Source organism: Lissotriton vulgaris, chromosome 4_1, assembly GCF_964263255.1.
Source record: "Lissotriton vulgaris chromosome 4_1, aLisVul1.2, whole genome shotgun sequence".
Lineage (NCBI taxonomy): Eukaryota > Metazoa > Chordata > Amphibia > Caudata > Salamandridae > Lissotriton > Lissotriton vulgaris.
This window is the reverse complement of record NC_141691.1, coordinates 1954864990-1954883391: the sequence shown is the minus strand read 5'-3', so window position 1 is coordinate 1954883391 and position 18402 is coordinate 1954864990. Positions and strand designations below refer to the sequence as shown.

Here is an 18402-nt window from a genome sequence, read left to right as displayed (position 1 = left end):
TTCTTTTTTTTCTCTTCTCTCTCTGTATGATTTTGCTTTTGTTCGGGGGATAGCTTCATTTGAGGGGGGGGGGCAGGTCACCTATGGTGCAATACCAGGTCACCATGAAGCTTAGAAGGGGGGTAAAATGCGGATAGCGGGGTAGGCCACATTTCCAGTGGGAGGGCAAGGTCATGGGATGGGAGCCCATGGGGTGCTGGGAAAGAGGAAGGGTGAAATACATTTTAAAAAAAGCAGTAGCACACAGGATGGAAAAGTACAGAATAAAAAGGGAACATTAAGATCTTCTTTCAATACTGGGAATATGAATACAATTAATATATGTCGTATTATATCGTTGAACGTCAATGGTATACTGAATAGACAAAAATATGGCGGGTTGGTAAGGAGGCTGGTTACATTAAAACCTCAAATTCTTTTCATGCAAGAAACCCACTTAAAATCTAATTTACCAAAACTCTTTGGGGCCGATTCACAGAACTAACTTACGACAAAATAGTAAAAACTTACTACTTTTGGTATTCACAGAAGGCATTCAGTAGTCTTACATTAGGATTTTGTCTTAAATTAGGATTTTGTCCTAAATTTGGATTTTGTCTTAAATTAGGGTTTTAGTTTAACAAGACAAAATCCTAATTTAAGACAAAATCCTAATTTAAGACAAAATCCTATTTTAAGACAAAATCCTAATTTCGGACAAAATCCTAATTTACGACAAAATCCTAATTTAAGACTACTAAATAGCTTCAGTGAATTCCAAAAGTATTAAGTTAAGGATTTTTTCGTAAGTTAGTTCTGTGAATCGGGCCCAAAATCCTGGGCTTGTTTTCTAGAGCATTTTTTGCTTCTCCGCGATGAGAGGGGGTCGCAATTTATTTTTCTAGAGAAATTGATTGGGAATTTGTACAAGAAAAGCGAAATCCCCAGGTTAGATGGATTCGGAGTAAGGTCAAAATCAATGGGAATATCTTGAATTTTATCAATTACTATGGGCCTATTACGGATGATATATCTATAATATTAACAATACATAGGTTTCTTATTGTGGTGTCTGGTCAAATTATTCTAGGTGGAGACTTTTTTTTATACAAGATTTTAAAGCAGATACCTCAAACAGGAATAAGAAACAGTTGAAGCCCAAGACAAAAAATTTCTTGATGCCTTGACTCAGGATCTGCAGTTAATTGATGCTTGGTGTAGGATTCATTAGGCTGCTCGGGAATACACTTTCTATTCTCGTCAATTTCACACCGCCTCACTTATCGATTTTATGTTGATATCACAATCTCTGGTACTCACTGCTGCAGAAATTGGAGCAAATGCCTTTTCAGATCACTCCTATGTTCAAATCGCTTTAGAAGTTGGAGATGGGAGGAGGAGGAGGTCCAGGTGGCAGATGAACCACCTCCTCTTCCAGGACCCTCTCTGGCTTGAGAGTTTTAAGGATTGGATCCTAGATTTCTTTTACACGAATGGAGGAACAGCTGATATTTTCTCTGGGGTGGTTTTAAAGCCGTGGCCCGGGGTCAAATGATTGCAGTATCTGCAGGACAGGGGAGAAAACGTTTAGATAAAATTGCAGAACTCTAGTTATCTCTTCAAAGTGCCTCCAGATTTCGTAATTCTCCAACACGGGGTCAGTGGGAAGAAGCAAAGAAGACGTTTTATTCTCGAGGAAATTAATAGCTCTCAGACCTATTTACAAAAGGTTTATGAAGATAGTCAAATGGTGGAGAAAATGCTAGCTTGGTCAACAAAAGCATGTCAGGAATCAGCCTGTATTTGGAGATAACAGACCCTAAGTCTAACATAGCAGGATAGAGCAGAGATTGCCTGGGTCTTTGTTGAACATTACCAACAACTATACACCAGAAAATACATCATTAGGCCTGAAGCGATAGATGTATATTTTGCAGAAGTAGAACTTCCCAGGGTATCTATGAATTCTGCTGCCCAGCTACAAAACAAAATAGTAACATTAGAGATTTTGGCAGTTATAAAGTCCATGGCTGGGGCACAAGCCTGTGGGGGAGACGGAATACCCATCGAATTTTATAACATTTTTACAAAAGAGCTGACACTATTTCTTAAGAAAATATTTAACCATATAAAAACTGGATGTGCTGTTCCACTAGAGTTTAAGAGGGCAATCGTAGTCAGCTTCACGAAAAAGGGTTAGGAACCCAACAATGTGAACTCATACAGACCCATTAGTCTCTTAAACGCTGATTACAAGATCTTGATGAAACTATGGGCACTGCGATTTACCCCTTTGGCTCAAGAAGTAATTCATGTCGACCGAACGGGTTGCTTCATGGGACGGTTTATGTCATCCAATACTGGGTACCTAATTCAAGCACTAGATTATTTTAATGTTAACAAGACACCAGCCTGCATCATCATGTTAGATGCGGAAAAAGCTTATGATTTAGTTAACTGGGACGGTTTATTTTTTGGGATCCAAAGATTTAATGTCCCGGTTCAAGTTATTTCCATGCTACAAAACATCTATCGGCGGGCTCAGGCGCAGCTAGTAATTAATGGTAATCAAATAGGGTCAGTGGATATCGATCTGGGGACCAGGCAAGGCTGCCCCTTATCACCTTTATTGTTTACCTTTTGTATAGAACCCCTAGCAATTAAAATAAGGGGAAATATGAATATTCAAGCCCCGATTCTAAGTATGGCAAAATTAAAGCTATTTGCCGACGCCATGTTATATCTATGCCCCGAAAAGTCGAACATAGACCAAACTATGGTCGAATTAAGACAATACAAACTAATTTGGGTATATAGAATTAACCCAATAAAAACAGAGATTATAAAATTTAATACTGGAACCGAGTTTTTGCCACGCAATTTAAAACAGCAGGCTCTTAAAACTGATCCTAGACGTTATCTTGGGATCTTCGTTACAGGGCAATACAGCCAGCTCGTTAAATTGAATTATAAGGCTATTGGTATTAAAATACAGAAGATATTGGAAAAATTGGCAAGTCTCCTGTTAACTCTGATAGGTCGAGTGGCGCTTATTAAGATGTCCATATTACCGCTATTAATTTTCTTTTTCTAACATCACCATCAAGATCAATGTTAGTCCTTTAAAGGGCTTGACTCTATGATAAGATCATTTATCTGGAATAAAAAGGTCTCCAGAGGTAAACTTTCGGTTTTACAATTAGATATGAATTCGGGTGGCTTAGCATTACCACATATCCATACATATTACTAGGCAGCATTTTTGGATTTTGCAGCTTGTTTATTGTTTAATTCAAGATGTATAGATAATTGTTCCATAAATAAAATTATCCAAGAAGCGGGAACCCAAATCCCCACTTTTGCCAAAAGTTCTAAACTCCCCAAAGGTACAAAAAGCTTCTGGATCTTTCGAGTAGACTTCAGATTTTTTTAAACAGAGCGTTTTTTCTGGCCTTCATACTTTAAAGCTAAATGAATGTACAGACTTGGGTCTTATATCCACTCCACCTATTTTAGAACTTGGCAGGATTCTGGTTTGGGTGTAGTCAATCAGTTTTTTATTCAGGAGAGGATGATTACATCTAGTATCCAAACTTCATGAAAAAGTAAGGCCTGTCACATATCTTGGACCAAGTTCATAGAAGCATCCCAGGGCCCGATATTTGTATGACTCCGTTTATGATTCCCAATACATTGTCGTTCCTTTTACATCAAAGTAATGTAAAGAGGCATGTAACATTGTAAACATGCAGAAGTCAAACATGTCTTTAAAAAAACCTCAGCCGCCCAACTGACCTCAAAAACAGAATGCAGAGCAAGTGTCTCAAACTGAATGCCGATAAAACCAAGGTCCTCATCTTTAAGAGCTCTGCCTCCCTCTGGGATCACACCTAGGGGGCCAGCGTATTAGACCCCCCTCCTGAACCACAAAACTGGATTCATTTATTGACAACTTGACTGGACCTTATTTGTGATTGTATTGTTATTACTAGTTGTAGGTACCTACTTGCACCTATCAATAAACCACCTTCCACCACGTGATTTGCTTATTATTTGTCCTTCAGGGTTCTACTCCCCTTCACCTTGCAGCACAAAATGGCCACACTGCAGTTGTTGGTCTCCTCCTGAGCAAGTCAACGTCCCAGTTGCACCTGAAAGACAGAAGGGGGCGCACATGCCTGCACCTGGCCGCAGCAAATGGACACATTGAGATGCTGAGAGCTCTTCTGGGGCAGGGAGCAGAGATCAACGTCATCGACAAGGTACATATAACACCACACAGGCTGCCATTGTTTGCTAGATTCAACCTTCAAGAGAAAGATCAGGGTTTTATTTTTATTTTTAAGAAAAGAAGTGTTCTAGCAACAGTACATCAGCTGAGTTGCTACATTTTTTAAAGCTTCAGTGAGGAGCACTGGAGCTGACACGCTCAGAGCTTTTTATGTGGCCTTGGGGGCACTGTGAATTTTCTCTACCCAGGACCACCACGCAGAGCCAGTGAAGGACTACTGCTGGAAACATAGGGCCTCATTTATGAAAAGTGACGCATCGCTGCGAGAAAACAGCGATGCGTCACTTTTCATTGCGCCCTCCTTGTGACACCAATGATGCGTCATATTTACAGTATGATGCATCATGTCGCAGGGAGTTACAGATACGTCAGTACTTCTGATGTATCCGTAGGTGCAAAAATGACGCATTGCTGGAGTGTGTCACAAAAGTGGCGCAACTCAGCAATGGGTCATTACACATGGGCAAGTCCATTTTGAAATGTGCTTGCGTCAGTCTTACGCCTGCCATGAGGCAGGCATAAGATATTGACGCATTTGCATCTTAGAAGTCCTAGAAGTGACGCAGTGCAATCTCCTAGAATTTAGCAAGTCACTTCTACAAGGCTTGATTGCATCCGAGCGCACACCCTGCATACATTATACCTGGCGCAGGTATCATGTGGCACAGGGGTTTACAAAGTGAAGCATCTACCTAGATGCGTCACTTTGTAAATATGACGCAACATGGTGCATTTTTTTACCCTGCTGGTGCGTCACAAAAAGTGACGCACCGGCGGGGCTGAAGCGATGCAAGGGCTCATAAATAAGCCCCATAGTGCTTCCCCCAACTCTAAGCAGAGAAGAGAAACTGCATGTTTGATGTGTCAGGATCGCTGCTGATTAAAGCTGGTGCACCCGCTCCACCAAAACTGGAAATGAAGTCTTGTGTGATTCCACCTTTATTCCAATTTGCTTTGGACTTCCCCGACCCTTCAATTCCACTGGGAAAGCCTGGTTCGAATACAATTGAATATTAATCGAAGCATGATTCACCAAATAAAAATCATCACATTTATTTTTATCTCCTGGCATGGGTGCAGTTTCCTCAGGTTGAGGAATTCACAATTTCCAATAGCACTCCTGGAAAACGTCTGAGAATTCGTAATTGCGTATGTGTAAAGGGCTTTCCACACGTACGTTTGTTAATGCAAAAATGCCTTCGGATTGTGCAGTTGCACTTTTTCATCGATTTTTTTAGTTTCTTCACAGGAAGTAAGTTTTTTCTGCTAATGTTAGGTGGGTTTCCAGCCCATTACCACCATTGAAAGCAATGTTCTCTTGGCTTTGTCAGTAGTAAATGTCTAGTCCTTTCCAAAAAGGAACTGAGTGGCAAAGGAGGTGTGTACAAAAATCACATAACTTACTTTTGTGTAATTACCTGAAATTCCAGAAAATGTAAGTGAAATTACATGAAATTACGTAAAATGCAAAACTGGCATTTGGTGCTTTATTTTAGCACGAAATATGCCCTTGCATCCATTTTGGAAGTGAGGACGCTTTTTTTGTGAAAATAAATATTTTTAAAAAGCACACATGCCGCAAACAGTGGCCACTTGTGTTGTGATTGTTCTCTTTGTTCCCGTATGGCAATGCAAACTTTTTTCCAGTGAGAGACACGTAACTATGTAATTGTGTAATAGCGCAATTTTTTGAATTTCCCATAATAACCGTAACAAAAAATTACTGAAATTACCGAAATGATAGAAAATATGGGCGATTACACCGATTTAACAGAAGTTTTACCCAGGCCTAGTCGCATGCAATTTTGTGAAACCTTTCAGGCCACGCCTGTCCTGGAAATTACAAATACATAATATTCCGTTTTGGGGGATAACATTGCACATGTGTAAATCCTTTTACAAGTGTAGATTCTAGTTTGGTGAATAACAAATCTAGGTAAGCTTCAGTAAAAAATAGTTTTGCCTCTGTAAGACCTCTGTGCCTACAATAAGTATAAATGTGTACATTTACCTTGTATATGTTACATTCTGTAAATAAGTGTAAGCAAGGCAAGGTTAAAATATGCTTTATGTGCATAGAAGGTAAACAAAAATATGTTCTTACCTGTTCTCTCTGGAACATTTAATGAATATTATTTTAGACAAGAAGCAAAACTCCTCCAGGACAAAACTTGGTTCAAGTTCATCCCATGCTGTTTTTGTAGCATGCGTAATGCGGCATTCAAATGCTTCTGATAATCATATTGCGGAGCAGCAGACATTTTGGTAAAGGATTCACAAAGGGAAGATGTAGACAAGCTCTGCAAGGAAGCATCAGAATAAACTAAATTTACGAGGAGATAACAAACAGCAATATCTGGATATTTTCAATCTTAAACTTACTTTATCACCATTGAGAAATATCAGAGCTCTCAGCAATTGAAAGAATGTTAGCGGGACATTTAGTGGGTGGTGGAAAAGGGGCCCCTGCCACAAATTGTCACATATCGTATCCACACTCTTCTGACATACCCCAACTCATTTAAAGGTTAGGAGATGCCAGATATTATGGCAGCAGAGCCACCACCTGGGTATACTGCCAGCCAATCCTTTAGGGCTGCCTGAACAGGTGGAAATGGATGTCTGCCCTATTCAGGGCAGGTCTTTGGACAACATGGCTTCCAGCTTTTTTACCGCGTAACACTGCCATACGCACCAGGTTAGTGCCAGACAACAATGGCGAGAAAATGTTCCACACAAGTTAGTGCAAAACTCCAGAAAGTGAAGGATATTTGTGTTAGATTTTCTGGCAGGCCCCTTGTTGGAAGGTGGTTTATTGGTGGTGGTAAGTATGAACCTACCACTAGTAACAAGCCCCCAGACACTGCAGTGGGTCATAAAAAGAGTCTCTATAAATGAGTCCCTTGCTCAATCCTTCCCTTGGTAGCTGACACCAATTAATCAGGCTTAACTTAGGAGGCAGGCATGTAAACCATTACAGTATATAAGTAAGACACAACACACAATAAAAATCCCACACCAATTTAAAAAAGGGGAAATATTTGTATCTTTAAAATGACACCAAAACGACTAAAATCCAATTTAGGGAACCGTAGATATACATTTTTAAAGGATAAGCACTTTCTAGTGCCATGGGATGAACTTGGAATCTGGGCCGGGTCACGGTTGACGGTGCCTGGCTTGGTCCGCGCGGTCGGGTCAAGCACCTTATGGAACTTTTTTCCAAAAGTTCCCAAAATGCTCCCAAACGTCTGGAGGTCCTTCCAGTAGGTCTCCTTGTAGGTTCCAATGGTCCAAAACACAAATCCAAGGGTCTCGAATCTCCTATATGGTCCTTGCCAAACCTGCACTACACTTTCCACAATGCACTTTGCCAACCTCTTAAAAGTCCACTGGTCACACTCCAGGATGGGGACTCTGGCTGGAGAAGTGTTAGTTGAGCTCTGTTAACTCTGACTCCACTGCTTACTCCTTCTTGAAGTAAGGCAAAGTCCTCATAGCTGTAGTACTAGATGGTGCAGCAGGCACAGTTTCACCAGGGAGGCCCTTGAGTGCACATCAGGATTCCACCAGGGCAGTCCTCCTTCTTCTTGGAGTTTCAGGCAATTCACATATTTATTCTCAGTTTCTGGGCTTTCAGAGGGGGACAACCCTGACTAATGAGATGCAGGGTGCCACCCAGGCGCATGTCATCTTCTTGTCCCAAAAAGCACTATTCTTCAGAAATCCATGATGGTTGAAATTTCAGCAGAGCAGTAGAAGTTAACTAAACCAACTCTCATTGTAGCTCACATCCATAGCTTTCCTCCCCTAACATCTGCAAATGTCTTCCTTAAGCCGATATCTGGCTGGGGCACAGGGTACTGGGGGTAAGTAGGCCTGGCATTCCCTACCTGTACAGTCCTCCTTTGAAGCCTCGTGCTTTACAACCCCTCTCCCCTACCTTGGCATTCCTGTGTAGCTGCAGAGCTCTCTCCAGCAGATAACCTCTCCCCTGAATAGCCACTTATCATCTAATCAAGGCAGACTTGCCAAGCCTTTTAGCACTGACCAATCAGGGAGGTCAGAAAAAAAGGTTGTATTTTGGCTTACAGACAAGAACGTGTCATAACTTATTTTCTCAACAAGAGCAATCTTTTGGATTTATCAATATCATTCTGTTAAGTCTTTGAAAGATATGTGCATACTTTCCTAGACATCGTTATGCGTCCATAAACGATTGCCATGTTAGCCTATGAGGCCATGTATCTACAATGGGTAAAATTAAATGTGCAATTCCTCCCTCACAAGGGTTTATAAAACATAATTTATAAGGACCCTGTTTATAATTATAGGGCCCTCACCCCTGGGACACTGGGGAGGTGATGTTGATTAATACTTCACAGTGCCTACAACACAAAAGTTGACTTTACAGGGGCTTTCCTACACAAGGGGAAAATAGAATGGGCAGTTTTCCCCAACCATGGTTTATAAAACATACTTTATAGGGACCCAGCCGATAGTTACATGACACCCATCTCTGGAACACCTAGGGGAGACCTTGGGGGTACCTAATATGTAAACATAATGTAGATTATCATTTGTATAGTGCCCCTGCTAACAAAGTCGAATTTGCAGTGAATTTACTTTTTAAAAGCAGCGCCTCAATACAGGGCTGCTTTTAAAATGACCTTGGGCTCTTAGCAGGGCACACATACAAGTGCAACGAAGCCTGCTGGCCTCTAAATTGCCAGGCCCTATTATATACTAGGGGATTATCTGTAGTTTTCATTCCCTCGCCATATTATCTACAAGGGATTTATAGGGTAGGTCATGCCACTTATAAGTGTGCCTCAATGCATGTGTGTGTGTTTAACATAGCACTGGCCCTGGGCCTGATTAGCAGAGCCCAGGGCACACTCAGAATCAGCTACCATTAGTACAAATTGGGGAAGAACAGGCCATTAGGGTGACCTTCTAACATCCCTATTTTGGGAGTTAAGGATATGGGAACTGCTTTAGAAAAAAACATAATCCCGCGCTTAAGTCTAAATAAGGCTGAGATTTTCATTGTATAAATAAGGTCACTCTTCTGGGTTTGATATGAAAGATGACCTGGGAGATACCCAATTGCCGAACAAAGACAAGGGGTTCACTGATTATGCTATATTAGTGTATGTACAATACTGTATTCATTTATTGCAGATGCAACTACGTTCACTATTATGATTGGCAGGGATAAATAAATAAATAAAAATGTTGTTAATCAAATTGCAAAAAGAGTGTGCCACCCACATGTGTGATGGCAGAGGCACCACCTCCATGCCACTAATGAATAGGCGGCTGGCCTGCGAAGCCTAACTCCCTTAGCAACCTAATTTTACCCTTGACTTTGTACATGTGTAGGCTAATGTACTGTGGCAAAAAACACAACAGGGATGCTAAGGGTCTAAAGAGAAAGCTACAAAGAACCAGTACATTCATAAGTAGTTTGTATAAGGAGAGCAGGAAGAGTGTGAAATAATACCCATCAGCCCACCCAATGGCGGAGTCTCGTCATCTGGGTTTTGTTAAGAACTGGTATCTGCTAAGTACCTCCTTGATTGTAGGTAGAGGAATACTAGCGACAGATCCACCAGTGACAGAGAAAAGTATAGGTGGGTTGAAGATGGAGTATTGTGAGTGGTGAAAAGGTGTGTGTGTGTTAAGATTGCCTAGTGTGATGCCAAGAAACGACTTTATTAAGGGGGGTCATCATACTGGCAAGATTAAAAGCAGAGTGAAGATAGTGTGTTAAACAAATATCACTACCAGTTGTGAAAATAGAATGGTCAACATGTTTCAGCCACACAAGGCTTTCGTCAGGACCTGTTGGATTTGCACTACTGCAACTGTAAAAGGTGAGAAAAGAAAAATAAATGACCTACCAGATATAAATTATTTATTTATGTGGTGGTCTCAACATCATGAACAAAGAGCTCTCCCATAAATTTATATGGAGATGGCCTCACCTCGCCTGGCACTCACTCAGGTCAAAAAAGAGGCCCCGCTCTGTCCGTCGGTACCTCCTGCTGCCTTCTGAGCCAAGGGGGTCTTTAAATACTCCCCTTAGACCCCTCTCACGTTGTGTTTTTTGACTAATGTACTGTGGCTGCCAATTAAATATATATTATTATTGAATTTACACAGAATGGTTGGAGCCCGCTTCACTTTGCTTCGAAATCTGGTTTCCTGGCCACAGTGCGGTTTCTGGTGGAAAGTGGTGCGAATCCAACACTGGAGTGTAAAGATGGAAAAACCGCAATCCAGTACGCGGCCTCCGAGAATCATCAAGAAGTAGTGAGCTTCCTTCTTAAGAAAAACGCTAGAACAGTGAAACTCACTGAAGATAGAAAGGTAAGGACAATATATGTAAAAAAGAGACTTAATTTTCTTAAGTAAATGGCCTATGTATATATATATATGTATCTATGTATGTATGTGTGTTTTCAGTATTTCTATAGCACAGACCTAGCCAAAAGGCAGCTGAGCCCTGTGCATTTTCAAATACAAGCATAAAGTCATTGTGTGATGGGAGAGGCAGCTGGATTGTGGACAGTTAATGCATTGTGATGTAGTATTCTTCAAAGAGGCCAGTCTTAAACGTTTTCCTTAATCGGAGCAGTGTTCAGTTGGTCTTGATGGATATGGCGATGATGTTCTAGATCCTAGGTGCATAGACGATAAAGGCCTGCTGCCTTGTTTTTTCAGTTTTTACACTGCAATCTGATGGTGTCTTGGCTGCAGTTGTTATGAGAACCACCAGGGATGGTGTGCTTGTCTGCAAAATAAGCGGGGCTGCTGCTTGTGCTGATCATGAAGGCTTTGTTAATCATGCTGCGGGTTTTGAATCTAGTGCTTGTAAACTAGAGGAGCCAATGGACAGGGGCGTTGCTTCGGGGAAGGGGTGTTTGGGGTGTTACACCCCACTAATAAATGCATTTTCTGATGTATAGTTGGGTGCAGGAACCTTCAGTCTGGTATGGTGAGATGTCTGTCGGATTTCACCTGGAAGTTTTGCATACACACTACAAAAATACACACACTCTCTCTCTCATCTCTGTTTTGAAAGCTCTAAAGAAAAATTGATTGTTATACAAAATATTGTGGGGCAGATTTACAAGGCCCTTGCGCCACGTTTGCGTCACTTTTCCTATGTTAAAAATGACGCAAAAGTGGTGCAAGGGCCTTGTAAATAAGCCCCTGTGTTTCTCTCACATAGTACACCTACCATTCCATATTCCTCTCCCTTTCCAATGCCTAAGCACCTCTCATGCGCCCTGCTTGTTGTATAATATATGTTATCATTATATGCCAGTGTGATTGTCTGGAAATCTGAAGCCCACCCCCTCCCTCCCAATCTTACTGGTCAAGCTACGCTCCTGCCAATGGAGTCCCATAAGAATGGAGGCGATGTGATCATATTTCTGCAGGCCCTGGATGAGACATGCTGTGGAGTTTACAACATACAGCCCTCTTTCAGTTAATTTTGCCTACCTTAGAATTCAGCCATAGTGCTGTTTGACAATGACTAAGAAAATTCATCACAGAAGGTTATTTTAGGCTTTTGGTTGATAGCTTTTCATTATTTGATCAGTGTATAGTGGAGATATCTTGTGTGTGTATATTAATAAATATAAACTGTATTAAAAAACAATATTTGTAATAACTGTTTCTGCACTTTCAGTTTGTCTTTGATCTCATGGTCTGCGGGAAGCTGAACAACAATAACGTCATTGAGGAATTTGTTCTTCATTCCTCGGCTCCGTTGGATACAGCAGTCAAGCTTTCCCGCGCGTTCTACATCACTTCCCTTAAAGAAAAGGAGCGGGCTATGGACCTCCTCAATGCGGCTAAGTACAGTGAAAATATGGCAACAGAGCTCCTCACAGTGGCCTCTGGAAGCAAAAGTGCTGGCTACCTTCTCCAAGCTGTGAACAACAGGGGGACAACCATCCTGGACTCTCTGATTGAGTGTGAGCAGAAGGATGTTGTTGCACATCCAGCTGTGCAGACCTACCTGACAGAGGTCTGGTATGGCAGTCTGAGGTGGACAACATGGAAAATAGCCCTCTTGTTCTTTGCCTTTTTGGTGTGTCCACTGGTGTGGCTTATCTTTTCACTGCCCCTGAAGCACAGGTTTAACAAAATCCCAATCATGAAATTTATGAGTCACTTGGCTTCTCATATATTCCTGCTGATACTGTTCATTCTTACCATCGTCTATCCTCCGTTGAGCCCGGTTTACGAGGGCTGTATGCTTCCTCACTGGAATGAATGGCTGTTGTTAGCTTGGCTCTCTGGGACGCTTGTCTCTGAGCTCACTCATCCAGGTGAACGAGCTGGGCTAGCATGGATCCGGGTCTTTGTTTTGGGATTTTCTGGCATTGCTTTCTTCTGCCATTTGCTTGCTTTCTTGTTCACGGATACAGACCGCTTGCACTGCCTTTTTGCCAGAAATATTTTCCTTGGGGTTGCCATGACTCTGTCGTTTGTCCAGTTTCTGGAGTTCCTCACCTTCCACCACCTCTTCGGACCCTGGGCAATTATTATCAGGGATCTGATCAAAGATCTGGCGCGCTTTGCTGTTATCCTTGGCCTGTTCCATGTGGCCTTCACTATGCAGCTGTCAGCGGTATATCAACCTGTGTACCCAGAACCAAACCGAAACCTATCGATGACTAATGAAACCACTATAAGAAACGAGTCCGCTATTCAGGACCCTATCGACATCACTGTCGTATTATTTTTCTCACTCTTTGGCCTTGTGGAGCCGGAGTCATTGCCGTCTCTTGACAGGACTCCCCAGTTCACCTTTGTTATCGTTCGCTTTGTATTTGGAGTTTACCTGATAGTGACATTGATTGTTCTGATCAACCTGTTGATTGCCATGATGAGTGACACGTACCAGAGGATACAGGCCCAGTCTGACACAGAATGGAAGTTTGGGAGAGCTACGCTGATCAGGGAGATGACCAGGAAATCCGGAACGCCATCTCCATTCAACCTCTTGACCAACTTTTTCTATTACATCAAACTACTTTGCAAGCATAAAGGTGGGTCCAGGTAGTTGTAGTAACACTTTTTGTTTGTTTTGGATTACTTTTTTAATGCGTAATGAGTATATGAAAAATCTCTAGAAAGTGTTGCTCAGCTCGTGACTGGGGCAAAATACATACAAACTAGTATTTAGAGGTGAAAGTGATGGTGTTTTGTTGTTTTTGTCTGTCTTGTAGAAGCTAAATGTCAAGCTCTTTGGGGCTGAAACTTTAACTAGCCACATCTTCAACATACAGGGCTGCATCACAGATTTTGCTTTGAGAAGGTGTGACTTACTCCTGTAGTAGGCCTGGCTTATTTCTGAATTTCAAAAGTAAGCCACACATACTCCTTGGCTACACCTGGCTTACTCCTTCAAAGCACCTTAACATATTTACCTATCCACAGGGAGAACCCATACTCTAAATTCACAAAACTATTTGCGGTTGTTAAGTGGAACTTGTTTTCACAATGTACAGTGCTTTAAATAGAAATGTGCCTGTTTGCTCCCTATAAGTTTCAGTACTCTCCCATTAATTGTATTGAAACAGTGCTGAGAAGTGCAGGTACTCTCCCATTTAAATTAAAGAAGTGCAGGCACTCAGTACCGGATAGTACCAGTGAATTTAAAGCACTGACAATATACAAATCATGGTTCGGAGAATGTGCAGATTTTTTCTGCTACTGATTCAACTAAATACTGCTAAAAGTTACCAGTAATTCAGATGAGCGTCTGTAGTTGTAGCTTCAAGGTTTTGGTTAGGAATGTGGTTGCGAAGAGGGTAGGGTAAGCATTGGGAAAGTGATGAAGATATACACTCGTAAAATCTTACAAAGTCATAACTTGTGGTTATTTGCAAATATGCATTTTATACACAACTAGCCTTAGTGCTAACCTTTATTTGTCGTTAAAGTAGAAATAGGGTTACTATGTCATAAATATCCTCTAATTTGTGGACAAGTGACGGCTTTTCTTCCTGTGTCAAAAGATTATCCATTTGGCGAATAAAAAGGCAGAAAGAGTACAATGTGTAAATGCCCATTTCCATTGTACATACCCCTTGGGATTCCCCACAAGGTGGACAGACTGCAAACGCAAGTGTAAAGGAGTCCAGGGTACACCTGTGGAAGTTCTCGAGGCATAGTCCTTTGCATTTTCTGAATCGGGCAATCAGTCTCCATGTTGTCTAAATCCTTGGTCCCGCCACTGAAAGTACAATTGTGTAAGATAGTGAGTACCATTACTGATCATGCTTTGCAATGACATAATGGCTGGATGGCTGGACACTTGTCTATTGGTTTTGTGACTGGCAACAACAAGTCCTTCCAAGTATCCTATCAAACAGTATGGTTTATAACAATGCACTGTGTCAGTTCTCAGTTGGGCTGTTTTGAAGAAAGTGGTGGGTTATCAAAGTCTCTAACAAAACTGGATCAGGGCCTAATGGAGGCAGCAGTGAGTGGAGGTTAAACCATGGATTAGCCAACTATTTAATGTCAAGTTGTCTACGAAACCTGCAACAACCAGCACGATTGTAGTCTCAGGAATAATCAGAAATTAACAATCGTGATCCAACAACAAATATTGATCCATTTCTGTTATCTGACTTCAAATTTTAGCAGCCAATGGCTATGGCAATCAGCTACTGGATCGGTTTTTGGTTTATCCGGAGAAGACTGATATCGCCTTGACGTTGTGGAAAAGATGTAGGAGCATATTTACAAGGGGATATCGCCACCAGAACATCACTTTTTGCACCGTTCTGATGGCAATATCCCCTTGTCTTATTTACAAAACGGTGCGAAGCCACTAAGCATGGCTTAACAGCGCCTTGTAAATAAGGCCCCTTTTCACTCTTCTCTTAGCGTGAAAAGAGGGTGCATCGGGTAATGCAGTGGGCGTTCCGCCCCAATACCCATTGCTTTTTGACGCTGCCCCATATTAACTAGGCTAAAAAAAACTTAGACCCGGGAATACCGGGTCTTAGGCTGGCGATACGAGGTGAAATTATTGGCGCAGGCGCTAGGCAGCTTTATTAGTGCCAGCGCAAGGGGAAACACAGGGGTGCGCTGTATGTTTGTAAATACAGCACATCCCTCCATTTTGAAAATGCCAAAGTGCAGCATTACCAATTTTGGCATAACACTGCGCTCCAACATTTTGTTGCAAATATCCCCAGTGACAACAAAAGCCTCCTTCCTGATCTTTCCTTGTGACTATCACCACAGCAAACGAGGTGGCAAAGTGTCTGCAGGGACGCCAATGATAATTAGATACATTTAACAAATGCCTAGTGCCTAATCTCGATCTGGCCACAAATGGGAGTTTTATACCTCTGACTGGAGCACCGACCCCATCATAATCCCTCCCTTAAAGTTTTCTAACTTTTTTTTCAAACTCAAACTAGATTGAGTTTCTAACAGGTAACCCCTTTTTTTGCAGCTCCTTACAGTTCTTACCTGAATATGGAAATCTGTTAGTCGTGCACATAAATAGAAAACACATATTGACGAGATACATTTCAGAAAGTAGTTATTTCGTAAAGGTTAATATTAGGGGCATGGAAGAGGGGGTGAAGAGAGTGGAGAAGAGGGTCATAAGTGGAGAAGGGGGTGATGAGAATTTAGATTCAGGAAGTGCTTCACCACAAAATGTATGGTGGAGTACTCCCTTTACTCTAAACTTAGATGGAGGTGAGGACTAGTGGAAGAATTCAGAAGAAAATTGCATGAGCACAACAGAGCAGTACTAGTTGGGAGCACAGTCAAGTGCAATATATTGTGACGCAGTACACAAAGAAAGAAGAGTGTATAAAGTAGTGAGCATTCTTGAAGTGGCATCAATTACTCTTCCTATCTTCTGTTAAAACTGATTAAATATAGTGCCAATTTCATTAGTAACCTGAAAATACAGCCCAAGTCCAGACATGGTTTCTTCTCTCCTGTGTCTACCAGCACCCAACAGATGACCCACTCTTACGTCAACTGGTCCCTATTTGCTCCCTGGTGCGCGCTGTGGAAGCAGGGGTAGTGGGGACGCATGCTGGCAAACTGGGGAGCCGAAAGCTCCCTGTTTTCACTTTTTACGAAATGGCATTGAATTTCCAATATTTATTTTATTTTTAGGGGTCAGTTGAGCGTTCTACATAGTATGGTGAATGAGTGCCAGCCATGTATCTATACATAGAGCATGCATGGTCATTGGAATATTCCCAGTAGGACAGTAGTCTTTTAATGGGAAAACAGCCCGATCTTTGGAATGCCTCAGATTGGCCTTCTCAGATGGGAAACCTTCCAACACCAGTTTCTCATGCTAGGAATCTGGGGGTAATCCTGGACAACTCTTTGTCCATGAAGCAACAGGTCAGCAAAGTGGTTGGACTCTGCTTCACCATTCTAAGATGGCTCAAAAAGATACTATGGATGCTGCCCATCTCTATGCAGAAAACAGTAGTCAATGCCTTAGTTACATCTCGGCTTGACTACGGGAACATCTTATATCTAGGTGCCAACAAAGGAACAATAAAGAGACTCCAGATGATACAAAATGCGGCTGCCCGGATTCTTTGTCAAATACCTAAAAATACCCATGTGTCCCCTTACTTGCGCAAACTTCATTGGCTCAGAGTGGAAAACCGCATTAGATTTAAGACCTTAAACTATATGTGTAAAATAAAAGCAGGCACTGCACCCAAATACCTTCAGGCATTAGTGCATCCCTACATCCCTAAACGAAACTTACGGTCACTCTCAGCAGCAACGTACTGTGTGCCCAGATTCAAGCTTTCCAGAATGGGAGGGAGATCTTTTTCCCATCAGGCTCCATCCATGTGGAACACACTACCTCTCCACATACGCAAAGAGGAGAGTTATTCCAAGTTCAGGAAAGAAATAAAAACTTGGTTGTTCGATCAATAATTCTGAACGGCCTATGGCATTCACTCTCACTTCTGTGCTGTGTCTTTTGGCGCCTGGAAACCCTTTTTGGGTAGCTGTTGCGCCTTACAAGTTTATAAAATAAATAAATAAATAAATAATGAAGCAGCATTTACGGGTAGAGATAGGAATTCTATAGGGAAGGCAGGCGGCCTCCAAAGAACGGTGGCGGCGGGGAAGGCAGGACGGGGTGTTGGTCAGCTACTAGCAGGGATACAGGGAAAACGTGAAAGTCTGGATTCAGGATCTGGTCTAGTTTTGATATCTATTCTTTGCGCAATCTATGTTCCTACTGTGCTTCAGGAGCCATAAACATCTGCATTTGCTCTGCTCCTTCATACTATTGCACTTTTTATATGATAATGAGAGTAAGTTGTGAATTTTGCCAAATATATTTTGTCTGGTTGCTGCTAATGGTGTGCTTAGTTGAATCAAGTGGCCTGAGTGGTTTTTGTGATGGAGAAGTTAAAAATGACAAGCATGAGTGTCAAAAGCTTCTTACTAAAAATCTGATTTTGAATCTGGAGAGCATGGCACAAAATGATGAATATGACTATTTTAGTGAACAACAGGACTTATTTACAAGGAAATTGTAGGGACACAGCGTTAAGCCAAGAGGGCTAACGCAGGTTTCTGACAGTTTCCAAATGCAGGGATGTGCCGTATTTACAAGAATATAGCACACCCCTGTATTTCCCCTAGCGCTGTGTTAAATTTAGCTGCCTAGAGCCAACGCCTGCGTCGAGGGGAATGATTGCTTATGTAGAGGAAGGTGTCCCTTCCTGCACATAAACAATCAATAATGGCGATATGTAACTTCTATGTGTGCTGCTTTATGCAGCACACATAGAAGCTGCAAGTCGTCATTTTTTTAAAGATTGTTTATGTGCGGGAAGGGAAACCTTAGCTCTTCGGCTAAACAGACCTGCGGACCCCCCTCCCCCCAGCGCCTTGAGACCCTCACGGGTGAGTAGCGCGCTTACACTTCCCCTGATTGATTGATGAACAATCACTAGAGGCAATTTGGTGTTTCAAAGCAGCACACATAGAAGGAGGAGAAATTAATAATTGCTTTTCATTTCGCCAGGTTAAATCTAGGTTTTCCCTGGTCTTATTTTTGGTGCAGCCCCATATTTATG

At 41.8% G+C, this 18402-nt stretch overlaps 1 protein-coding gene across 1 annotated transcript in view; it reads left to right on the top strand.

The window, feature by feature from the left end:
- The window catches only part of LOC147724750 (uncharacterized), a 427049-nt gene that overhangs the window by 382475 nt on the left and 26172 nt on the right, over positions 1-18402 (top strand). Inside the window, exons 24-26 of the mRNA XM_086966280.1 lie at positions 4044-4241; positions 10439-10645; positions 11976-13344. Coding sequence (XP_086822406.1) covers positions 4044-4241; positions 10439-10645; positions 11976-13344 — 1774 coding nt within the window. The remainder of the gene's footprint in view (positions 1-4043; positions 4242-10438; positions 10646-11975; positions 13345-18402) is intronic.